Source organism: Mytilus trossulus, chromosome 6 (assembly GCF_036588685.1).
Source record: "Mytilus trossulus isolate FHL-02 chromosome 6, PNRI_Mtr1.1.1.hap1, whole genome shotgun sequence".
NCBI classification, from domain to species: Eukaryota; Metazoa; Mollusca; class Bivalvia; order Mytilida; family Mytilidae; genus Mytilus; species Mytilus trossulus.
The window spans coordinates 49222018-49249819 of record NC_086378.1 but is presented as its reverse complement, the minus strand read 5'-3'; the positions used below and the strand labels follow the sequence as shown (position 1 = coordinate 49249819).

The 27802-nt window shown below is 31.1% G+C and overlaps 1 protein-coding gene across 2 annotated transcripts in view; it reads left to right on the top strand.

Moving 5' to 3' along the window:
• LOC134721464 (uncharacterized) overlaps positions 1–27802 on the top strand; it is a 115385-nt gene that overhangs the window by 36978 nt on the left and 50605 nt on the right. For both annotated transcript variants that reach the window (XM_063584511.1, XM_063584510.1), the window contains exons 4-11: positions 2017–2074; positions 3186–3261; positions 4876–4924; positions 12478–12577; positions 13561–13668; positions 16176–16203; positions 20599–20659; positions 26068–26172. In XM_063584511.1, the coding sequence (XP_063440581.1) occupies positions 2017–2074; positions 3186–3261; positions 4876–4924; positions 12478–12577; positions 13561–13668; positions 16176–16203; positions 20599–20659; positions 26068–26172 (585 nt within the window). The remainder of the gene's footprint in view (positions 1–2016; positions 2075–3185; positions 3262–4875; positions 4925–12477; positions 12578–13560; positions 13669–16175; positions 16204–20598; positions 20660–26067; positions 26173–27802) is intronic.

The window sequence follows — 27802 nt, the reverse complement described above, 5'->3', positions numbered from 1 at the left end:
ACAACAGCAGAAGGTCACCAACAGATCTTCAATGTAGCGAGGAATTCCCGCACCCGGAGGCGTCTTGCAGCTGGCCCCTAAACAAATATATACTAGTTCAGTGATAACGAACGCCATACTAATCCCAAAATTGTACACAAGAAACCAAAAATAAAATAACACGAGACTAACAAAGACCAAAGGCTCCTGACGTGGGACAGGCGCATAATTGCGGCGGGGTTAAACATGTTTGTGATATCTCAACCCTCCCCCTATACCTCTAGCCAATATAGAAAAGTAAACGCATAACAATAAGCACATTAAAATTCAGTTCAAGAGAAGTCTGAGTCTGATGTCAGAAGATGTAACCAAAGAAAATAAACAAAATGACAATAATACATAAATAACAACAGACTACTAGCAGTTAACTGACATGCCAGCTCCAGACTTCAATAAAACTGACTGAAAGATTATGATTTCATCATATGAACATCAGGCACAATCCTTCCAGTTAGGGGTTTAATATATTTGTAAATACAGTATACAACACTTTGTTTGTAATACAGTTTTCATCGTGAACTGACTTCTAACAAATTGTAAGTGATATATAGATTCTACCACTGCATCGAGTGTAATACGATATTTATCCACTCGAGACAGTTAAATTTTCAAATTTCTAACACGAGGCTTGCCCGAACGTTTTAAATATTTAAAATTTAACTGTCGAGCGTGGATAAATATAGACACGAGATTTTGTGGTGGAATCTGGTTCCCTAATGATTTTCTAACCTTATGCAAGCAAACTTATTCCTTCTTTTCGAATGATCTGCAAAAAAGATGTGTTAATTATTTGTGACGTCATCAGGCATGGTCGCCTTTTTTCATGCCGTCACAATAGGTAATTCATAGAAACACAAAAAAAATTGACGTCATAATCGGATTTTAACCAATGAAGTACTGAGATCAAACGAACCACACGTTGATTAATATTTTTTTATACAATGGGTGCAGAAAGGAATAAATTGACGAAGAATTAGAGAAATTAGTTACACAGCTTACGTACATTGGATTTTTCAATGTATATCTATTTCTTCATTTCTTTTATATTTTGTATGAAATTTTGTTTTTAAAAAAATGTAGAAGTTCGAGAAAGCCGTGTACATTTGAAAGCTGACAAACTTGGTTGTTAGATAACAACAATAATGACAATTACCACGATTACGTAGAGCACATACACTGTTTAAAATAATCATGATAAAAGAAAAAATACTGGTGTATAGTAACTAACATATATGGTCCGCTTTAATTCAGAGTACACGCATTTAAACTGTATCTTTTTTTTGTATCAATAAAGATAGCCAGCAAAAACAGATTTGCCCACAAATGCCAGCAACATTGGAACATTAGACTACGAAATACTGCCTGCAATGTCAATAAACCTTCTATTTATTATAGATATTGATTCGTCACCAAACATCGGTAATTGTAATGAGCACATCAGCGATCTCTAACAAGGACGACATTGCAGATATGATGTATTGTATATCAAGTATCCATACGAATCGTCGGATGCATTCAATTTTAAACGCTTGAATAATAGTAACAAGCATTGCAAGTAGAGGCTAAATAGATCAAAAGCCAAAAATAGATAATAAAGTAGGATTCAATTAAGGAAATGATTTATGTGTTCTTCTAAACATGCTACAACATTTAATATCGCACAGACACATTCCGATCTGATTTTTTAAATGTAGCCTTGAACACGCATGACATATTTAGCGACGGACTTATTCGTTTAATGTTCCTTTTTATTTTAGTAACTTAGTAAAAACTGGAATTATCAAAATAAACAGTTCGAATTTGTCAGGGAAAATTGCAACTGCTGTGCCTGAGGAGATACTTCTAACATTAAAATGTACATCACAGAGGCGGTCCCCGAGGAGACAGAACATTTTTATGAAAAGGCGTATCTTTACATATAAGCTTTTGCCAACAATTAGTTTTATCCGCTCGTCTATGTATATGTTTTTCTTACAGGTAAAATCAACCTTAAATTTATCATCTCCTGGTGTGAAGAACAGAACGTTACAAAAGGGTAAACATAACTAATTTCTTCTTATCGTTTTTTGCAAAAACATTTGATTTTCGAAATTATAAAGTGTTTAGAAATTTTCTACATATTTTGTTTAAACTATATTGAAATTGAAAGGGACTTATTAGGTACTGCAAAAGCTAATCGATGTTCATCTAACTTTGCCAAAACATGAACCATTTTCAAACGTTTGTAGTGACACCTCAAATTTTGTTTCAATGTCAGTTGAATTGTTATGTTTTTATAATGATTGAATGTGCAGATCGAGATGGATTTGAAAAAAAAACCCTATAGAAATAAAACATTGGTCCCCTTGCTTGTGTTAGAGAATAACGGGGTCATAATTTTGGCGTTTTTGTTTATTTTGTTGAAATTTCCATTCAACTTTAAAAGATTTTGTTTTCCATTCTTTTTAATAATACCTTAGCCAACTTGGATTTAAGCTTGGAAAAACTTACATAAGCTAAACTTTGAATAATATATCTAAATTACTGTTCATTTTAAAATTATTGAATGCCAAAATAAGTTGACAGATCATTGTTAGTTCTAATATATTATATTAGTTGGTTTTCGTATTGAAATAAATACATTAAGCGTATGTTTCTGTGCTATTTTGAGTTTTATTAACTATTACATCATATTCGAAATGATAATAATTTCCAAACGAAAGAAAAAATTTAGCCACGTCTACAGCTAAATTTTTAATGTAGAACGAATTAACTAAAATTATCGCATTTCAAGTATTTTTTGATAATAGGTACTATTCACAAATGACTTTTAAAAATATATTTTGATATTCTGTGATTTTACAAAATTTGAGATTTCGCGTTATTTTAATATAAAAAAAACCAGTAAAACGGAATGTTCATGTTCACAATACTTCAAAAATGTTTTTTTTTCTAAACCTGGTCTGATTCTTTTTAAAGGAGACAAGAATATCGATACGATTTATTGATTCAACTGATACCTCGTTGCAGTTTTGGAGTTTTATATCGACTAACTGGTTGCCATTTGTTAAAAAACACTATATACAATGTATATATATCTATATGTATTAAGTTAATATATGTTGTATAAAGAATATACTATAAGTTGGCTTCATTATATTCGTAAGGAACAATGAACTGTCTACAGCTACATATTGGACAGAAAAGTTGAAACATCATCAGGAAAGTTTGCGGGATGATCAGGTAAATAAACATGCTAAGACATCACTTGTTATGAAAAGATTATTTGTGAGAGAGACATACACTCAGTTATAACTGAAACTGCCTTATAGAGGGTCCTAAAACCACATTTAAGTTTAATTGGATATATTTCTATTTTTGTGACTGTCGAAAAAGTTAACCTTAGACCGACATCTACTAAAGTTAACTTCGAAAGTAGCCCTATGATCAGAAACTTAGTTTTCGACAACTCCGATTTCAGCAGACCAAATCTTAAGTAAATTTTGACTGGTCTGCGCAACATCCAGATAACGAGAAACCAATTTTAAATTCTAAAAATACGGGTTCAAAATTGATAATCAGGAAATTTCATTTACATTTATCGACAATATAGTCCGAATACGAAACAGATGATAATGGAATTCTGCAGATATGATCAATTGTTTTTGATTGAACCGTTTTTTTTTTGTGTTTTGCTAATTGAAAATACCACAATTATGCAACAAAGGTTCGGCGTAATATATTCTAAACTTGGGTGCACCAGTATTATTTTCATTGTCTATAAATCTACGACGTCAAAAATAAGGATGATTAAAAGGAAATCATGAATAAAAATGAGAATGGAAATGGGGAACTGTCAAATAGACAACAACCCAACAAAAGAGTAGAAAACAGCCGAAAGCCAACAGTGGGTCTTTAATACAGCGATAAAATTCCGTACCTGGAGGCGTGCTCTAGCTGGACTCTTAACAAAAATATGTACTGGCTCACTAATAATGAACGTCATAATAAACTCCGAAATTATAAATAAACTAAAATTAAAAATCATACAAGACTAAGAAAGGCCAGCAGCTTCTGACTTGGGACAAGCGGGAAACTGCGGCGGGGTTAAACATGTTTTATGAGACCTCATCCGTCCCCTATACCTCTAGCCAATGTAGAAAATCAAACACACTAGTCTTATCGTTCTTTGCCCGTTATCTTCGTAGCGCTAAACCATAAACAGAAAGAAGAAATTCGAAGAAAACAAACGTTGCAATTATCGGAATGTCATGTTGACTGGTACACATTATAAGATGGTCAAAATATTAGCTGTGGAAACCTTAAACAATCCGATAATTAATTTGAATATATGCATTCACACTGTGACTTAACTATTAATCATTTGTGAAATATTTGCATTATCTGCTAGAAATTTAAATACACATTTTACATTACAGAATAAAATTGTCAGATTATTAAAGAATAAACAATACGAACCCTACCAAAAACTAAGGGTGATCTCCGGTGCTCCGGAAGGGTATATAGATCCTGCTCCATATGGGGCACCTGTCGCCGTTTAAAACAAACAATTATCCTGAGCCTGAAACAGCCTTCATTTTTTTCTGTTCCTTCATTTCAACTCATACAATAAACAAAGTACGAACAACAATGCAATTTTATATCAAACGAAGGAGAGAGAGATGCGTTTGAATTAGAATTATGTACGCTCTAGTCATTAAAAATTAACTCTGCTAAATACCTGACGATTAAATTCAATATCTTATACTTCAGCATACGAGCTATTCTCTTTAATGCATCAAAACATTTATCATATGATTTCATAATGAAACTGATGAACATGTTCTGTTACGTTAGGTAGATACATGTTGGAATGTCCAAGATCATACAGATAATATTGAACCAGGTATTTGATAATAAATATATAATCATGTTCTTAGAGCAAATAGATCAGAGCATTCATTATTGAAATATTTTATAATTGATCTTTAAAAACATGCATAATTTAGGGATAACAATGAAAAATATAAATTTCTGAAATACAGAAAAAGATTGATCCATTGTGATATCATGTTGATCCACTTGCAATGCTAAATGGATATTGACTGGCTATTAATTAAATTGACAACTCGACTATGAACCATTCTTTTCTATTGTGAATGTTCATTCCAGTGCCCTGCCAAAAAAAACATAAAGGAGAGACATTTTAGTACACGTTGATATTTATTTGTCCTGCATTTGATTGTTGTTTATTGTGAACATTGTTCATTTTATTATTCAGTTTTGATAATGACACGATTTTCACACGTACAACAAAGACTAAAGTCAAGAGACACGTAATGTTCTGAGCTTAAAAAAAATCATAATGTTGGGTCCAATTGTTGTATGCCAGCAAATTCTAAATTACTGAGTTTGATATAAAATATATACATGTATATGCAATACATCATTTGGTACGCCCCGAAGATAATTATCAGATAAGCCATTTAAGGGGAGATTACTCTTTTAGTACAACATTAATACTTGGCATAAAGAGAAATTGTCATTTTGTACTTGTAGCAAGAAAACAAGTTCGGTGAACCCATTTTATTTTTATTTTCATAAAATATACATGTATTATAAAACCTATCTTCTCATATTTTATTTCAAAATTCTATGTCAAAGATTTCTTTTTATGCACAAAAATACGTTGTTTCATGAACAGTCTTAGCAAATTTTGGCAATTGTTAACGACTCGTACCTTGAAAAAAGTGGGTTAACCCACTCATAATTTTTTTTAAAAAGCATAGTAAAATCTTTTTGTTGGAGAGTATAAGAAACATCTGTAATTTCGTTTCTGTACTCCTGAAATACATTAACCTTCAGAAACGAAGCATTGTAAATGGCTTGATACGTGACCTATAAGAAGAGATTTATGGTAAAGATTTGCGCAGTTTTATTATCTCTTGTTATTGTCCCCTAATGACGTCTCTCTATTACATGTAGTTTGCATGTGATAGTAAATAGACCACTTTCGAGTTCATCCGTCACCGGCAAAAACTCGTCAATTATACACGCATTTATGACGTCATTTACCAAATAGAGGGGCTCGCCTGTATCCCTGCACTATTTACGTTCATCAAGCGTCTTAGTGATCGTCTTTGTGCAGGATAAACTAGAAATAATGGTTGCTCTGTAGGTATTTACTGACATTTCCCTAATGACAGCAGTGTTGGTTGTCAATTTTGAGAATTCAATTTGCCGAATAATTCGTACAATATAGAATTATAGATTTCCAACCACTCGCTCAACATTGGAAGGAAGTGACGACGCCCCTAAACTCACAAATGACGATGACAAAGGCGCGTATAATTGACGAGTTTTTTCCGGTGACGGATGAACTCGAAAGTGGTCTATTCGATTAAAGGCATTTTTGAAAAGTATTTACACCACTGGGTCGATGCCACTGCTGGCTGACGTTTCGTCCCCAAGGGTATTATTTGCCCTGTAGTCAGCACTCCGGTGTTGACATGCATATCATATTCATAAATTTCCTGTTACAAAACATTGAATTTGTCGAGAAACATAGGATTTTTGTATCCCAGGAATAGATTACCGTAGCCGTATTTGGCACAACTTTTTGGAATTTTTGGTCTTCAATGCTCTTCAATTTTGTATTTGTTTTGATTTATAACTGTTTTGATCTGAGCGTCACTAATGAGTCATATGTAGACGAAACGCGCGTCTGGCGTATCAAATTACAATCCTGGTACCTTTGATAACTATATAATACATTTAACTAATGATTTTTTTTTATCAATTTTTCAATGAAATCGCAATCAACAGATAATTTAAGTAGGTGATTTTTCTTTGTAAATTTGTGTGCAAAATAAGAGTGTCCTGGATATATATCATATAACATATTTAAGGGAAGATTTCATGAGGACCTTTGACACATTTGGAATATTTTTGTACAAATTATTGTTCAAAGGTTTTCCATGAACAAATGACATGATTCGCGTTTATAAATAACACAGTGAATTACGACACATTGTGTAGTCAACATTAATGTTTATACTTGCTTATGAAATAATATATCATTTTTTTTTATCTGAACGCTGCACTTTCGCTGTGTACAGATGCATATGTAAAGCATGACGTACATCTAATTTTGTGTTTCGTTGATACATATTTGTTTGATTTCATCTTGTTTATAGTGAATAAGTTTATAACACAATGTTTACTGCTATTATATGGCCATTTGTATAAATTTCTCGTTATAAAACTTTGAATTTTTCGGAAATTAAGGATTTTCTTATCCCAGGACATAGATAACTTAAGCCATATTAGACAAACGTTTTGAAATGTTAGGTCCTCAATGCTCTTCAACTTCGTACTTGTTTGGCTATTTTACTATTTCGATCTGAGAGTCACTGAAAAAGCTTATGTAGACGAAACGCGCGTCTGGTGTATTAATATATAATCCTGGTACCTATAATAACTATATGTACCCCTTATTTGTGACATTTGTGCCTATTATGTCTGTTTGTTATGTGCAACCATCGTTGTGAATATAATAGAATTTAATGCAACCGTCATATAAGTGAGAGTTATAGCTAGCTCTTCATCTAGGTTTAATCAAACATTTTTTGCATAAGGAAATACTTGTACCAAATAAGGAATATGACAGTTGTTATTCATTTGTATTATGTGTTTTTTTTTTTTTAAACATAATAATTTTATTCATCAAATATTGCTTGTTACAAAAACTATCAAGATTCCAAGCTTCTCTTGATGTACCCTGTTACACTCCACTGACTACCCAGGGAATAATCAGCTGATTAGATATACAATTTATTAGGTCAACAGATCTGTATAATAACATTACTGATCATTACTATAAAATTATTCATTTGTTATGTTATTTTTAATTTTTAATAACATTGGACTTTTTATCGTATCTCTATTTGTGTAAACTCTTTTATTAAATTCATTCACAAAAATTCTGTAGACATCTACATTTTTTGTTTTCTGTTCAGATACATAGTATGTCTTATATATAGAAAAACTAAGTATTGTAATTAAAAAATTGATGGAGAAATACTTGTTGTCTGTGATTTTGTACTCAAATATTAGGTGTTGTAGTTTTATCACAAAATCTGTATTACATCTTATAAGGAGGTCATCTATTTGTTGCCAAAATTTTATCAAATAAGAACACTTAAAAAAATAATGATTATAGTCCTCTTCTAGGTTACAAAAATTACACATATTATTGTTAGCTATTTTCCATTGTGATAGAAGCTTTTTGGTTGGTATAATAAATTGTAGCAGTTTCCATCTGAAAATTTTTAATTTATTTTCAGTTAAAAGTTTAAAAATAAAATGATACACTGACTTCATATTTGGAGCTTCTTGCATCGATAAAACTTTAAGCCACTTGTTTATACCTATTGATGATTCATTTATAGTGTTCACTAGTGAATCATATAACATTTTATTTGAAAAACATGTAGTCTCAAAATAACGATTTTTCCATGTGATCTAATTTCTCTGGATATTTACTGTACTTTTAACAGAATTTTCATTTTTAACAATATGAATCCAATTATGTGGAATAGATTGTTTCAATTTATGAAATTCAGCAATCCAATTTACCTTACTCTTTAATTTTTTAAAAATATTATTTTCTGATATTGACATAGTATCGTCAAGAATGTCATTTAAGTATATTATATCACTCTTTATCCAGTTTTCAAAGATGATTGGTTCATTATGAAATGTAATGAATTTATTTCCCCATATTATTTGCTTTCTTATATCAAAATATGTGTCTGGTTGTTTTGTTTGTCCACCCCCAGTCAAAATCCAAGCCTTTATTACTTCCCTATAAAATTCTGGAACATATTTGAAGTATTCTAAATGTTTTATATCATTTAAATTCATGTTGAATATAAACAAAATATTATTTGACACTTTAAGATACTTAAAAGGTATAAGCTTCCAATTGGCAAGTTTACCATTAACCAGTCTATATACCCATGATGCCTTTAGCGACAAAAAATAACTTTTGAAATCAACCATTTGTAAGCCCCCTTTTTCATATGGACGTATTATCAGATTTCTTTTTACTTTGTCAGGCTTCCCATCCCAAATATATTTAAAGCTTCGTGTTTCTAGTTCTTTAATATAACTTTCGGGAATTATGCAAACGCTTCCCAAGAATGTAAATAAAGGCAAGATAAGTGTTTTTATAATAAGTATTTTCCCCAAAATTGAAAGATTTCTTTTTTCCCACGTCTTGAACATTTTAATAATTTTTTCTATTTTGCAATCCCAATTTAATTTTTTGCATTCCTCTTTATCATGGCCAAAAAACACCCCTAGAGCCTTGATTGGTTTATCTCCCCAATTGATGCCGGCTATTTTATCTTTACATGATTTCAATCTCCCGATCCATAATCCTTCTGTTTTATTTCTATTTATCAATAAACCTGAAAACGAGCCAAAGATTTCTATTACATTCATTGCAGATACTACATCGTGTCTATCTTTACAAAATAAGGTTGTGTCATCTGCTAATTTCGAGATCTTAATACTATGACTCCTTCCATCTAATTTAACAGTGATTCCTTTTACCTCTTTGTTATTTCTCAATTTGAGAGCCATAATTTCAACTGCCAAAACAAACAATAAAGCTGATAAAGGACAGCCTTGTCGAATTCCCTGTGAATTTTTGAAATTTTCTGATACCCACCCATTGTTCATAACACATGTTTGAACGTCTGTATACATAGTTTTAACCCACTTAATAAATGATTCATTAAAACCAAAATGTTTCAAAGTTCCAAGCATAAAGTCCCATTCTAACGAATCAAATGCTTTCGTGAAATCTATAAAAACAATTGCCCCCTCAATTTTGTATTTTTCTGCATAGTCTATAACATCTTGGATTTGTCTCAGATTAAACCCAATACATCTATTTTTAACATAACCAGTTTGATCCTCATTTATAATTTTTGGAAGTACTTTTTTTAAACGTTGAGCAAGAACAAATGACAAAATTTTAAAATCTATATTTAGAAGAGATATTGGACGATAGTTTTCCAAAAGTAAAGGGTCCCCCTTTTTGAATATCAAAGTTAATATACTAGTACGTTGTGAATATGAAAGACTGTTTCTATCGTATCCTGTATTTAAGACATTTACAAGTAGTGATTTAAGTTTATTCCAAAACATTCTATAAAATTCTACCGTAAGTCCATCAAGACCTGGAGATTTATTTAATTTCATTTTATAGATACTATGTGTGCATTCCTCCAGTGTAACTTTTCCGTCACATAAAAGTTTACCATTTTCATTAACTTTATTTTCTAATTTTGTTTCACTGATATATGTTTCAGTTAAATCTTTGTTTAAACTATTTTTATTATACAAATTTTTATAATAATCTTTTATTTTATTAAGGAGCTTCTCTTGATCCGAAATTATTTCCCCATTATCTCCCTTTAGCTTACTTATGGATTTTTTTACTTGTCTTCTTTTTTCTAACCCAAGGAAATAAGAATTATTTTTTTCCCCAAACTCTACCCATTTTTCTCTAGATCTCACTTGAGCTCCTTTAGCCTTTTCTTCGTATATTTTACCTAGCTTTTCTTCGATATCATTTATATCTTTTTCTATTTCATTATCATCTATGTGCGTCTCATCTCTTATTTTAACTTTTCCTTCTAGGACATTTTCCAAAGTTAGTCTTCGCCCCTTAGTTAACTTTGCTTTATTTTTACAATAATTTGTTGTTACTTCCCTTACCGGGATTTTAAAACCATCCCATAATAATCTACAATCTAGTGTTTCCTTTTCGAAAACATAAGTATCTATCAAATTATAAATCAGTTCTTGGTAATCTTTATCTTGCAAAACTGAATTATTAATTTTCCAATAACCATTGCCCCTTTCTGATACCCCTGGTTTAAATTTAAGAAATACACTTTGATGATCAGTGGACCGAATAACAGCCGGTTTAATTTTACAGAATTCTACAAGTGGTAAAAAATCTGACCCCATGAAGATCATGTCAATCCTACTAGCTTGTGATTGGTCTCTTCTTCTCCATGTGAATTGCTGTTTACATTTATTTAAGTTTCTCCAAGCATCTGTCAGTTTGTTAGTTTTTAGCAAATTTTTTAAACCGTGTACGGGTTGCGTAAATTTACAAGGACGTTTAGATTGGTATTATCTTTTTAAGCTTTTGATTTTGCCCTTTGATAACGGTTTTTCCGTTATACATTTTCCCCAGAAATCGGCATTTTTTGTTATTTTGCTCTTTTTGGTAGTTGTTATGTCAAACAACCCTGTGAAACAGTATGCATTGATCAAAATATATCAAAGAAATAAGTATTACATTTTTGCTACTTATTGTTTTGATTATCGTTCAAGCAGATAACGGGTAAACGATGAAATTTAATGTTAGACGATACCGAAAATTCAATGCATGTGAGTGTTTGTAGAAAACATAAACAGTTAAACGTTCAAAATCAGTTATTAACTGTTGATTTCTTAATTTTGAATATGAAGATGGCGATAATTAAGGAATAACAGTACTGTAGTTGAAGAGTTGCCACCGTCAATTGTAGATTTGACGGTCGCAAATGCAGTTTTACTAGCGACGCGTAGCGGAGACAGTAAAACGGAGATTTGCGACCGTCAAATCAAAATTGACGGTGGCAACTCTTCAACTACAGTACTGTTATTCCGATTTAATGCATTACAAAAAGAAAAAATACGATGAAACTTTAAAAAAATGTCTAAATTTGTCAAATAAAAAAAATCCGCGAAACTTCATGAACGATTTTGGCACAAAGACGTCATGGCTAAACGTGACGTCATACAAATGAAAACATACAAACTGGAGTTTATTACATTACATGTACGCTTCAAATTCGGATAAAATTACATTAAAACGGCGAATTCGAGGTATGTGTTGTTTTATTTTCGATTAAATAGTAGTAATCGAACATTTGTTGATTCATCAATTCAAAATGGCGGGTCCCTCCTAAGTTACGCCTGGTCAACTGTGGATTTGACGGCAACTTTTAGCCAATGAAAAAAATTGTTACATCCAAATTGCATTAGAATAATGCATCAACATACTAAAACAAAAAAAAGGGATACTACCAAGTTATTTCATTGAAAAATTAAGTATAAAGTTCAACTTAATATTTATACCAAGTAAGATAAAAACGGTAGTTAAAAGAAATTTTACCACAAAATTCTCCTTGCAATTCTCGTAACATTCAAGAAATGTAGTATCGTTAAGTACTTAATACATTGAATTAATACAAAATTTAAAGAGGTTAAGATATAAATTGCGCCGTACAAAATTTCAATCCCAAACACTTAGAAATGTAATTCCTTTGAATACCTCAAATTTGATACAATATAGGAATTTCCATAGCGAATTCTATTTATCATTTTCAGGACGATGGCATGGATGCCAAATTAATCAAAACCCCGCAAAATTAAAAAACACCACGCTGTATTCAACTGTAGTAAGGACTAGAAATAAGCAGTTGACCAGGTAACATACCTAGAAATATAGCTTTAAGTTAACATGTTAAAGTTTTATCTTCGGTTGTAATTTGATGAAATCTAGGACCGGCACTTTAATTTACATTTTAAAAGGTGTCCTAGAAGTTCTTCCGTTATTCTTTTAAATTGCAGATATATAAATTCGATGCCACTGCTGGTGGAGTGTTAATTCCACAACGGTATCACAAGCCAACTAGTCAGCACTTCTGTGTTAACATGACCTATCATTGATAAAGCTTGCATTATAAATAAAGTGTTTTCAAAACTTTAAATCTTTAAAATATTAAGACTTTTTTTTATCTCAGGAAAAGATAAACGACAGCTGGCAAAACTGTACAAATGTTTGGTCTTAAAAATGCTTCTCAACCTCGTACGTCATTTCGGTTTTTTGTTTAACTTTTCTTTATTCGAACGTAAGTGACGAGTCTTTTGTATTCAAAGCACGCGTCTGGCACAAATGCAAATTTTCAATACTTGTATTCATAATAAGTTTAAATAACTATATACAAAAAAATATATAAAAAAGCATGCGGTCAAATAAAGAACTTGAAAGAGAGAACGTCAAAATGGACAAATGCGGATGAAATAGCATTAGAAGAATTTACTGTTCTTGATGAAGACCAGTTAAAGTTTAAACATATGCTTAAGCTTGAAACAAGAACCCTTGGCAGTGAAATTTATGATGATGATGATAAAGCTGTTTCTTTTGTATTTACAGTACATTAAACAAATGTTAAATCCAGAATACTTATGGCATCTTTCCCTATTTTATATAAACTCAATATTTGCATTGTGTTCTCGTTTGAATTAATTAACATTTTTATTTTGGGGATTTGTATAGCTGACTAGGCAGTATAAATTTTGCTCATTGTTGAAGGCCGTGTTGTGACCTATTACCTAAAGTGTCAATGTTTTGATCTCTGAAGGAGAGCTGTCTCATTTGCAATCATACCATAACTTATTTTTTTATAGTTCACAAGGTAAACCTTCGACGAAAAACATGTCAGTTGTATCCGCAACATCCATCAGTGGAGACAGGAACGTTATTACGAGACAACCTGGGATGGACCACAAAGGAAGGTTGTAAATCATAATACCTCATATTGAATCGAAATTAACACCACTTCACAAATGTTTGGTTCAGATTATTATCTTGAACCAAGAACAGTATCATATAAATACAATTGACTGCCCAACGTTTAAGGACTTACGATACAGTTTTTGATCCCATATTTAAATTTTTCTGAAAATTTGCATACAGGCTTTTTTTAATAATTAAAACAAATATGTAATAAAACATATACATTCATGTGCTACTTTTTGAGTATAATGAGGTCCAAATTTTATATATTTGCTAAAAAGTTTGATTTTTGGACGTATTTTTCCTTTCGAGAGAAATACATAACTGTTTTGTTTTAAAATATAAATACAATCTGTTTTTTTTTTTTAAATCATTTTACCTTTTTTTTTTTTTTTTTATAAAATTGTCTTTTAAATTTGTGCAATTTGTTTTTGAAATAACTCATATTACTCCAAGGTTCACGAATATAGAAAAAAACGTCATTTTTGCTGTATATTTATCACATTTAAAAAAATTGCCCTATTTACGTTTTCATGAAAATTGACACATAAAATCTTCTCACGTAATAAAATCAAATGGCATTTTAAGAAAAGAGGGGTCCATGAACTCGTTTTCAAATTTGATAAGTTTAAATGATAACCATCAGTCGAATCTTTTCCCGATAAGTCAAAGTTTGACGTCGCGAAAATAATGATTTTCGTTAGCAACGTCATTACCTCCCCTGTAACTGTATCGTATATCCTTAAGATGACTGTCACATGCTAAACCAGAAGTTTTCTTTTAGTTTTGATTTAAGTAAGTCCACAACTCAGTTTCAAAATAACAAGCCACACTAGTATATATTGAGAGGAAATTAAAAAAGGAACCAAAAGAGAAAACAATAAAATATAGGTCATTGAGCTTGTTTTCGAGATATAAGCCATTGCAATTTTGGCGGAAATGTTATTTCTTGATTTGTCATATCTTTATCATTGACAAATATAAGTTCTCAAAAACTATTAAAAAATAGTAAATATTTCATAAGACTTTTACAGATGTTTTATAATTGTAAAAGATTTATAAAAAAAACAATGGGGGCCAATGGGATTTCTTTTTGGCATTCAAATGGTTAAAACCATTCCAGAAATACGACAAAGATTCTAAAACATGACAGAGAACATCCTTAAATCAATTTTTAAAGTTAGCTATTCAGGCTCTATGTGAACCTCTGGGTATGATAATCAATTGATCAACAAACAAACTAATAAAAGTTTAAAAATCTGTACAGACTATTGAAAAGGATAGAAAGAAATTTTCTCCCTAAAATTCACGATGCAATGTCTTCTTTGTAAGTAAACACTGTCTATCAAGGAAAGGTAAAAGGCTATCAGAGAAGCAGGAAATAAAAAAAGTAAAAGTCGTTTGATTTAATTTGATCAAACACTTGATTATGTTAACTATACAATTTGATTTTTAGTATTAACATTTGATTAGAAGTTTTGACAAATAAGCATCAGGAAACAGGCATATCAAATAAAATACTCTCGAAAAGGATAACTTATATGACATTTTCAATTTAGGCGTTGTACTAAGGAGGCACGGCAAAATAAAAGTCATAGGTTGCCAAAACTGTTACATACAAACAGATCCACTTCAAGAAAAACATAATGTTTTGAAATTTTGAAACACAATTACCGTTCAAAATTTTGAAACACGATTACCGTTAAAACAATCGAATTGATTAACCGCAACGGAACACTAAACATATCTTTATTTTATCCCCACTCTAATGTACCACAGTCATGTTCTGATCCTGCCGTCATTGCGAACAAAATAGATAGAACAGTTACAATTTTTGAGAAATTTTTTTGGCCTTGAGGAGATAGATCTATAAATAAAGGTAAAATTGAGAATGGAAATGGGGAATGTGTTAAAGAAACAACAATCCGACCATAGAACAGACAACAGCTGAAAGCCACCAATGGGTCTTCAATGCAGTGAGAAACTCTCGTACACCAAAACAAGATTCTCATTCGATATAAGTCAGCATATCGATACAAACCAACTACATTTGTTTCACCTAAAAAATTTGAAAGACAAATATAGCTACAGTCTACATATTCTGACCTTAGAAAGTGAAAACATAAAATCAGATAAAATCATCTTATAGTCTTAAGCATATGTTCCTTTATTTGAAATGATTATTTGAGAGAAAATCCAAATTTAAACGTCAACAAAGACTTTGCAGTAACATCTGTAACAATAAAAAATAAGGCAAATATCCACCTTTAACAAAAAGATAATGATTTTACAGCTGCAGTTATACGAACATAACATAAAAATAAGGGAACCCCCACAAATAATAATTTTATTAAACCTAATTATATTTTACGAAAACAATAATGACAAATGACATGCGGCAACAACTTCTGCAGGTCTGAACTGACATAATTATACAATTGTACTGCAATTTGGATAAAAAAGAGGGAAAAGGTGAATCAAAATGTTTTTTTTTTATCGTTTTCAGTGACAAAAGGCTTCCTATGAATGTTCCAGTAAGTATTTAGTAACGTGGTTTCTCGACCAAATGAGGCACGAAATCCCGAGAGTTAAATGCGCTCCGACAAGCCATAGATATTTTGAAATTGAAATTGACATTGTATGATAATGGCATAGCTTCAATCAAGGCAATCTAAATCCTTTGTAGACTAAAGAAAAAAAGAAGATTTAAATTTTGCACTAGAAAACGCCACAGCAATTTGCGACGATATGACGGACAAGTCAACACAATACTAATAGAACACTATTTTATTAAGCAAAATTTATCTAACTTAAACAATTGTTAACTCAAGCACTACATAAGGGTAAGCAGTTCTTGTTCCACATGTGGTACCTGTGGGTTCCCGTAAAAACCCACGTTTGGTTATGTCGAGGAAAAGAACAGTAGTTACGATAATTTGAACATATTTGTGATTATCTGTGTCAAACAATATCCCTGATTTCATCCGTAAACCTATGCATGCGCTGTTTCATTTTTGCTACAAAGAAATGGAAGGTTTATAATTTGAGAGCAAAAATCATTCTATTTTTAAAAAAGTAGTTCTGAAAAGACCGTCAATATCATGTTTGAGACGTTATTCAAGAGTTGAAGCAGATCTAACCATATATAAGTAACCTTTTTTAATTAAGATATATCGGTAAATCAAGAGGTAGAGATGTCAACAGAAATTCCCTTTTCTTTTCGAAAACTTCCTTTGCAAAACATTGTTAGCACTAACTCAGTGTAACTATATACAGCTGTATATAGTAGTCAGTACTTCGGTGTTGACATACACAGTTGGAAAGCAGGTCACGGTTTGATCCAAAGTTTATCAGCAACAATAGAGTCACGTGACCGTGAAAATGGTCGAGACAAACCTCTTTTTCACTCACTAAATACTATTGTCGTAATAAAAAGTTATTAACCCAACTAATCTTGAATATACATTGTTTTCACTCGTCAAAACTTACACATAAAATCAAAGTCCTTTATTCTTTATTTTATCTTCAAACTTGGAATTTGGGTGAAAAGTGTCAAGTCTCCTTATCGACAAATCTAAATATGATGGGTTAAAAATTTTAATAAAAGCATCTCATTAATACAAACACTCGATATAAATATCTCGGCAATAAAATGTTGGATACGCAAACGTCAAGTTATTTTCGATACGAAGCGGTGGTTTTTATGCCGATTTGTGCAATAAAATCACCAGTCAAATAAAAAAAACACCAGCAAAATGGATAAAAAGTAGTTTACTTTACAAAAATAAGAAAGAAAATAAACGAAACTTGATTTACAACTATGTTCTTATAATATAAAGAAGAGATAATTCCCTATTTTTCAGAGAAGGACTAAATGTATTAATTAAAAGACAAAATATTAGTAAAAAAAACAATTCAGCAATGTGGATAATGGCACCTACATATAAAACTAAAAACCGATCTATATTGATATCAATTACATCTGGCTGATGTAATATTTATAATTGTATATGGGATCAAACCTAGTAGCATTCTTTTAAACACTTCTGATAATATCTAATGCAGGAAAACATATTTTATACAATTTGAATAATCTTTCGGAAAATTGATAGAATAATAGTACTGATCATTTATATTTTATACTCTATTAAGTGGGACCAAGCGTCAAAATAACTTTCTTCAAAGTAAAATAGCCTTTAAACTGAAGCCTATGTTACTGTTTCTTAGTTGAACAGTAAAATACTGCCTAGAAAATACCCTTCAGAAAAGGGATAAGTTTTATACCAAAAATATTGACAGAAAACTCTGTAAAAGAATTATGCTTAAAATTATAATTGAAAGTGACACAATTTTGAATTTCAAAATCATTATTATTGTAGAATTAAACTATAAGATTAGCTTGCACAGTAGCCCTTTGTATTATTTCTCATTATATAGATTATGAAAGTAAACTTTTTGAAAAAAAATGGAGCTTCTTCTCTTCCGGTTGCTTTATCAGCTACTGTATTATATATATTTTACCTGAATAACTTGATAGTAATCTCAGAGATGAAATGAAATTGGTGGGATAAACCTTGTGCATTTTACCTTAATAATGTTCAATAATGATTAAATTTGACAAGAACTTGCCAAATAAATTCAATTTTGTAAGAACACATCTTTTGACTTAATAACCTAGTTTTTGCTCTTATTATTGTAGCTTACTTAGTAAAGAGATAATAAAATAAGCCATATTTTAACTTATTTAATATAAATATAATTAACTGACCTTCATTTCCTTTTTTATTAGTTTGTTTTTTTCCTCTAAAAATTTTCTTTGCAAAGCATTTTCTAAGTTATTTGTTTGTGCCTTTGTCCATCCATAGGCTAACAATAATTTGTTAGATTTGTAAGAATTTCCCGAGATGTATAGTTTCAAACGCAATAAAGAAGATCTTTGTTTGTTGTTTCACTTTTCCAATGTGTAAATTTTTATGGACATGGCCCTGACACATAGTTTGTTTTAAACGTTACATGACGTATGTTTGAAAAAAAGAAAACAATGTCACCGTCAATTTGTGTAGAAGATCAAAAGGGGTTTTAGTTACTTTAAAATACAGGTGTCGTATGTAATTGTGAGAATCCACAATGTTTAATCAAAATTTCATTCATATCTTTAATAAAATCAGTATTTTAGAGTACTTAAAATAGGTACAATGAAAAGAAGCTAAACTTCACTGTTTTGAAGTAGAAAGGCAGCTTAAACAAGATACAAATTGACATGGCTGGTGGTCAATAAAATTGATGTTTAAAAGTAAAAAATGATGGCTTCAAAATTGTGTAGAAATTTGAAATAGGTTTCCCGGTTTCATTTAAAATTATAACCATTCTTTTCTGTATTTGAATACGCAAACGTCAAGTAAGGAAAATCGATTGTTTTGGCGAACAAAAAAGATGGCTATGTTTTTTTAAGAACAGACAGGATAACGGAATAGCAATAACAAGCTATTTATTATAATGTGAGTATGTCGTCAAGAAATTATATTGGTAAAAAAACCTACAAATTTTAAAATTTAATTATAATAAAAGCATGAAAAGTTGAATAAAATACTTTAAACGTCAATCCTTTAGACGATTGATTTGGCGGACTTTTTGACGTTACGGACGACTATAGCGCCACCTAATTAATTGCCCCTGCTATTGTTGCTGATAGAGCTTGACGACAACGGACGTTTCCAAGATATTGCCTTCCAACTGTAGATATCAATTATATGAAAGGCACCAGGCTAATAATTTGGTAACTTTTCTGTATCAGACAAATTTGTAGTTTATGTTTTCAATTAACCATGATTTACTTTATTCAGAAGCTATATGAATAGTTTGACATTCATAAATTGTTTATAAGTCCTATAATCTACATGTAGCTCCTCTTTCAACTGTCCTATGACCGAAAACCGAAAAAAAATAATTTCCTGCATAAAAGGGTCCCAAACTTTTTCGACTCGCTCCGCTCGGCAGTAGGTTCTTCCACATGGTTTCTTTCGAGCTACGCCCCTGGAATTGTTTATCATCATTATTCTAAAAAGACATGTTATACAATTAGCATTTGAAGTAAATACAATCAAAATGTTACGTTTAGTACTTTTTTCAATGAAATAAATTGGAAAGCACTCAGCATGAAAAGATGCAATTGTCATATTCAAAGACATCTTAATATAATTGTTTCATCAAATTATAATTCTTTCATACCCTGCTCTATGCTCATTTTAACATGGGTAGGCATTATATTTGTTAATATCTTAATACCAAGCGTTATACGTGAGGTATTAAATGTTTACAAATTTAATGCCTACCCATGTTTAAATGAGCTTATAGCATCGCATTTAATAATTATTTCGTTTCTTATATATTACTTTACCCCAAATCATACTTGTGAAAAGTCTATTAATTAGTTTTGACAACTCCACCTGAAGTAGACGCACAGTTCAACAACAATCATCTCAAGCTTAAATAATGTATTCATAGAATAAGCAGTAAAAGGCAAGCAGATGTGGCAATTAATATCTGTACATCAAACATCTTGTTTTTGCTTGCTTTGGTGTGTATGATTGTAATTGTTTCATATTTTTTTTATATAAGAAAATAACATTAACATATACGTTTTCTTTTGATGAATTTCACTAACGTTTAGATTTGGTACGAATGCAAGAATAACCGACAAATGTTTAACATATATATTGCACGATTTACTATTTGTCTTGATGTCAGAAGGTAACAATTTTAATGGAATAAAGATTTACCCTAACATATCTATTATTAGAGTTGTAGTTTTTTTTTATAAGAAAACCCTAACATGTGTTATTATTTTTTGTACAATGTACATAAAAGCCAAAAGACACTTATTTGATAGTGAAATATTGATGCTCATTACATATATTTTAAAACAACAGAATCAAGTCGAATTCTTTAACAAACTGGATCATGGAAAAAGAGGAAAGGAACAACCTGTAGGTTAGTATACATTGAAATTATAATTTCGACATTGATAACAACAAAAAAATTCTATGATTTCTCATACTAAATGCCCTGACATTTTGATGGACTATACTATAATCAATGGCACTATATGTTCAGTGCTATGTATTTGATTGTTGTAATTCATACATACTGCACCGGTTTACCTTATAAGAACGTATGTATACAGTTTCAGTACAAACGACACTCGGCAGAAGAATACACTTTATCTTATTCACTTTAATTTCATTTTTTGTTAAGTGAAAAATACAATATCTTTGAGAAGCATGAACATTAAAAGCGATCTCAACATACCTTCTTAATCATTTTCAAACACTATAGCGTCATTTTTTCATATACATATATACATATTGTTGCTTGTCTATGATGGTCGAAGTCATTGATAAATTCGTACAAATTCGGTTTAGTATTCATTCAGTACTGACTGGAATTCGAACTTCCATAACACTATTAACATCGAATTAAGTCTACACGAGTTTTCTTCGATTGTTAGATCGTGTGTCTTTCAAATCTTTGATCGTCCAATAGTAGACAACTTTCATTGTATGATATGAAAGTGATATACAAATTTTGATAGATATTTTTTTTTTGTAAGACCGTTTTCTAAATGAACACATATATTTGTAAACTGTATTACGCTTGATTTACAAATATTTCATAGATTTCAACTCAGCCGTAAAAAAGAAGATAACTCAGATGTCTATGGAACGCCATAAATAACTTATGTGTCTTTTTTATTATGAAAAGGTGTTTTTTTATTATACGAAGGTGGTGTGTGTTATACGAGGTGGTTTTTTATTATACGAATGTGATTTTTTCTTATACGATGGTGGTTTTCTATTATACGATGGTGCATTTGTAATATACGATGGTGCTTTTTTTTATTATACGATGGTGCTTTCCTATTATACGATGGTGCATTTGTAATATACGATGGTGCTTTTTTTATGCGATTTTTTTATTATACGATGGTGCATATGTGTTATACCAAGGGGCTTTTCTATTATACGATGGTGGTTCCGGTAATCAACCACAAGCGTGGCGTGTTTTTGAGTCGCACCGAACCAACATGGTGGCCATGGCTGTGATTACTTAAATGTTAAACGTTTTACAGAAATTAAACTTGCAGCAAGCATTTCCAAACTTTGAGAGAGAGAGAGAGAAAATTACTCAAGACATTGTATGTAAGCTTTCGATACATGACCAGAAATAAAAGGTGTATTAAGTTGGGCAGATATGATGAAATTAAGAACTGAATATGCAAGATATGGAACGTCTGCCACAAAAAAAAATCTGAATGCGGCCCTCAGAAATATGATATTCCAAAGTCTGTTCTAAAAAATGTTCTGGAAAATGGATTTCCAAAAATTTTAAATTCTTGTTCGTGTCTTGATGCAACATTTACCGAAGAATGGCACAGTTGGGATTGAGCAAAATGAACTTTACACAAATTGATGGTATTGATTAAGACTTGACACTTAGAGAAATAATGACAAAGTTTCCATTGTGCGGCGAAACACGTTTATAACATATGCTGCTATTAAAAAGCATAAGCGTACAGAAATGGAGACTGAGGGAGTGTTTGTATCAATTAGATACAGCCGGTGTACAGGCGAGACGTAATGGTAGGCTTCAGAGGAGGCGTGTTTACAATGTAATGGGTCCAAATCACCTCTGGCACATAGATACAAATCATAAACGTGTCTTCTGGAGATCTTTTATTGTAGTTGGCATTGACGAGTTTAACCGATTAATAACATTTTAAAAATGTACTGACAACAATAAATCAAGAAACAGTTTGGATTGTTTCTTCTCTGATATTCTTATCAAAGCTTGTGGCTGCGGTACGTCGTGAGATTATAATTTTAATGCTTATCTATAGGATTTTAGATCTCTGTTTGAAGTAATTTTTAATTTGGCAAATTGTAAGACCAATGATCTAATATTCAGGACACACTTAATGATTTAAAGTACAAAAACAAACATTTAAATATTTGTTCATTATCGGCCAAATTCTTTTAATGCTTGTAATGAAGGTCACAGTTACATAAGTTTTCATTTAAAGCATTACCGAATAATTTCAATTAGCTGAACCATGTAGCCAACCTTTATATATAAAAAATAAAAATGAAACAGGGAATGGCAATAATTCGATATAAAACATCAAACAGCACAAACAGCAACACCCCCAATCAAACCATCAAAATAGATACAACACAAAAAGGAAAATTTACATAAGATTGAGATAAGTCCTTACTTGGTACAGGCACTCTGACTGAGACAGAGTGAAGGGGTTGGACAATATTTATAGGCACCATAACCTTGGCCCTCAATCAACTCGACTTCCTATCAAGATTCGAAAGACGCACAGTAAAAAAAACCATGCACAATACAATTGCCAACTAAGCGTCCACACGCTTTAACAAGAGGACAAAACATAAGTCAGAAAAATTGGATTATATAGTTAATACTTAAATAGTAACAGAGGCTATGCAGATCTGTACATGTGTATATGTACTACCTCTACACAAAATGACACAGTTACATATTAGCAATATACCATTAATGCAAACTTTAAAACTTGAAGTTGTTAAAAGGTCATGGGGTTATATTAGATTTGGTATATCAAGAAGTTTTGCAGTTATTCGTTTACGTTCAAGATATGAAGGCAATTTAGTAAATCACAATCAATGACTTCCAAACATTCAAGACAATAATCTTTTCCAAAGTAAGTATTGCTCCTTATCAATTCTTGAGTTAAATCAAGCCTGTATTGCTCACTTATCATGTATGCAAAGGGGTCCAAATATTGGTCTGTCTCTCTTTCCTACATCATTTTAATCCACATAGCCTTCATTTTCATAAGTTTGCAAATTTGCTTCTCCTTCGGTAATTCCTATGGCATTTTGAAGTTGACATGAAGTCCACAACCTCAATGGAGATGAATTAACAGTGCGTAGTTTATGACCAGCCCACGTCTCTGCCAAAAAGTGTAACTTCCTGTTTATTTCATCCAAGAAAACAAAGCAGAGAGCAGCTAAGTTTGTCAGATTTAGATGGTCTAGATAACCTTTATCTTCCTTGAAATAAAATTAGTTGTCAATGTTACTAAGCACACCTTCATACACATCTATTCATAGTCTCTCAATCCGTTGATTATGAGTGCTTTTTCCCATAACCATCTACTGTTTGGGCATTTTTGAATCAATATGTAGTTTGCCACTAAAACATTTTCAAATCTTTTTCAGGTCTAACTTTATTGGGTATTTTATACTTTGCAACATCAACGAAGAAACAGTCCAAAACTGTTCTTGATGTGTTAAGGTTGTTGACGGTACATTTTTAAAAAAAAATTTATCAATCGACTAAACCCGTCAATGCCATCTACGATAACAAATATCCGCGGAAAAATTTATGTATTTTTTTCCGAATCTGATTTGAACCCATTACATTGTAAACACGCCTATGTAGCCTTTCCGTTCTTCTCGCCTTAACACTGACTGTATTTAATCGATGCATACACTCCCTCAGTCTTCATCTCTGTATTATTATGCCTCTTAATAGAAGCATCTGTTGCAAAAGTGTTTCGCAGCACAATGGAAACGCTTTCATTATTTCTCCAAATGTCAAGCCTAAATCACTGTCATCAATTTGTCCAAAGTTTAGAATTTATAATTGTCGAATATTTTGAATCCATTTTCCAGAACATTTTTTTGAACAGACTTTGGAATATCAAATTTCAGAGTTCATCTTATTAGGGGCAGACGTTCCATAATTTACACATTCAGTCTATCTGTCCTACTTGATATTCCTAATATTTTTAGTTCATGTGTTGAAAGCCTACATATAATGTCTGGAGTGATTTTCTCTTCCAAAGTTGGAAATACTTGCTGTACGTTTAATCTGCAAAACGTTTAACATTTTAGTATTCACAGTGATGGCCGGAACCACCATCGTATAATACAATTGCACCATCGTATAACAAAAAAGCACCATCGTATAATAGAAAAGCACCTTCATATAATACAAATGCAGCATCGTATAAAAGAAAACCACCTTCGGTTTATACAAAAAGCAACTTCGTATAATACAAAAAAACACTTCTAATAATAAAAAAAAACACCTTCGTATGATAAAAAAAATCACCTTCGTATAATAAAAACCCAACTTCATATAATAAAAACCCAACTTCATATAATAAAAAAACACCTTCTTATGATAAAAAACACACCAGACAGCAATGATGTTTCATAAATGTCCATAACCTTAAAAAGAAACATGTGGGGAATTTTGCTATTTTTTTTTGCAGTAACAAAACGAGTATAGTCCCCAAACTTTTATTTCTCTATAACTGAAATGCAAAGTATTAGAATGATATTATCACATGTTTATTCTAAAACAAAAATATAGTTAAGTTTTAATAACAATCTCACACAAGTCATATAGTGTTTTTCTTTATTTTCTTTGCAAAATGACACAAACGAACTGTTGCTTGAAAAATAAGTTTCGTGACCCAAACTTTTTATTTAATATTTTGTACAAAAAGTATTATATAAATGATAAAAAAAATAAGCCAATTAAGATTTAAACCCTGACAAACGTTAAGATATGCCAATGATAGTAACATTTCATAAATTTGTTTCATCTGAGGTTGTCCTAATGAATTACTTTATAAAAAATGTGCCAAACCAAACATGCAAAAACAGTGTTGCTAAAGTGACTGCTACTTTCTAAACATTATTTAATAACACTAACACTTCTTCCTTCATTTTTTATAACTACTAATATGAACAAAAATAGAGACTTTGGTTTTGCAAATCAGCAAGTGACGAGTGAAATATAATCCTATGTTTCACGATAAGAGTTAACAAGGAAACAAATGAGGCAATGTTTTGAATCTTAAAAGGAGTGTTCATTCCTAATATTCGAATGGAAGTTGTATTTGATAATACTACATAACGTATATGATGGTTGAGTGTTTGTGGAAAACTTCGAAATACTATAAACCTAATGCATTTAATAAAAAAAATTAGGCATACAAATATATTATTTTTATTTTAACAACATGTCCAAATATGATATCAGGACGTTGACTACTTTTTGGAGAGTAGACGTAGCATAATTGTCACATTGATAACGTTCGAGTTATTATGACACTAATTGAGACAATGAATAACAAAATATTATTCACATTATTAGTATGCAACATATCATAATGTAAAAATCTTAGCAAGTATGACATGTGTAAATAGAAGTATCCATAAAATCTAGTATCTATAAATCTCGTTTTGTTTTTACTAACATTATATATTTGAAAATTATGATATTAAAAAGTTCCTGACGGTAGCAAAGCGAATTTTTATTTCGTTCTATGTATGTTTCAGGCTTTTACAAAAGGAACAATCCTGCAAATTTCAATACAAATAAAAATGTGACTGGACCATTTGTTGGACAAACTTCATGCATTCCTCGTCAAAACCCGTCTCAAGGTAAGCGTAAAAACCCAAACTACTGAGTAGCAATACGTAAAAAAAATTGCAAGTAACGAAATAAATATCATTTGATCATACAGCTTATACTAAGTTTACTAAGTATATAAATTGTTCATTTATTCCTGCCCGGAATATTCATTTAATAATTGTTTCGTGTGCATTGCAAAATGTAAAATGGTCCTTTGATAATATGAGCTTGATCTGTTTTCAAATAAGTTAACTGATATTCTAATGTGACGTGTTTCTTTCGATTTGTAAGCAACACCACTTTAAAATTGTCGATGGATTAATTCTATGAAGTGTCTTGTATACTATTATTTGTATATTTGTCTTTTTATTTTTTTAGCTATGACGTTTTCAGTTTATTTTCAATATATGAGTTTGACTGTCCCTCTTGTATCTTTCGCCCCTCTTCCATACTCAGCGTAGACTCAGAGATAAACATAATAATGGATGTTACAATGTACCTCCCAGGTAAATCAACATGTCTTGGAACCCATTTGCAAACGCTTTACTGATTTAATGGTTTTAAAAATTGTATTAAAAAATAGAGAAAAAACATTTGTAATCTTATTTGGATGCAAAATAAAAAGAGTTAATGCACAAGATCTTGGAGAAATCAACAAAATCAAAGAAAAAGAAAATTCCTCGAAAGTGTTTTATTGTTTTTGCCGCATTTAAGTCATATCAAAACATGACGTCAAACAAATGAAATCGCTAGTGTTGAATACTTTCCGCTACGTGGACCATAATAGTTCGGATACTGATTTCTATCAAAATGGAATTTTGAGGTAGAGTTTGTTTTATTTTCTATTCTATTGCTTTTTTTTTCGCATTTTTACTGGTTTTAGCAAGTCAACATGGCGGCTCCTCAGTTACGAAATGTTAACTTTGGGTATTACGGTGGCTTACGAGAAAAACATGAAATTAAAAATGACAAACGTATGGTGTGTTAATTTATAGAATTAAACAGTTTTTTTCTAGCGGTTGTTCACGAAATAACCCACGAAACCTACAATTTAATTACAATGTTTGAGCTTTATCTAACAGGGAATAAAAAAGAACAGCCACACACTAACCCTCAATTCAGTTTTAAGACTATATTTGTCCTATTAGAATCGAATAAAAATCATGGAAGCCATAGATTTGTTGTAACGCTCAGGACATAATTCAAATATCACGGCCCAGTCTATGTGTAAATTTCAAACAAATCTATGGCTTCCATGAACATGATGAATTATTTCTTAAACGAATCACGATATTATCAAGGAAACACGTGTATATGCTTCCTGAAAATATGAACATGATTATCGTTGATGGATAGAACATGTTTCGGCGTCCTGTAACATCTTGTCAGTTGTTGGTGAACAATGACGCCTTAGAGTTTTTGGTATGTTACAATACTAAATAAAGCCAACGATTTGGAAATTGGTCGACGAAAAAACAAACAACTTTAATTACTAGTTCGCCAAGTTGTCTAGATTGCTGGACACAATGAAGGGGTGTTGCTTCCACAAAACAGCAGTTTAAACCAAACATTAAGAGAAATTCTCTGTAACCACCAATATTTTTTAGATAGCCCCAGATTTGAATGAAAAATTATTTTTATACAAAAATATCAAAATAG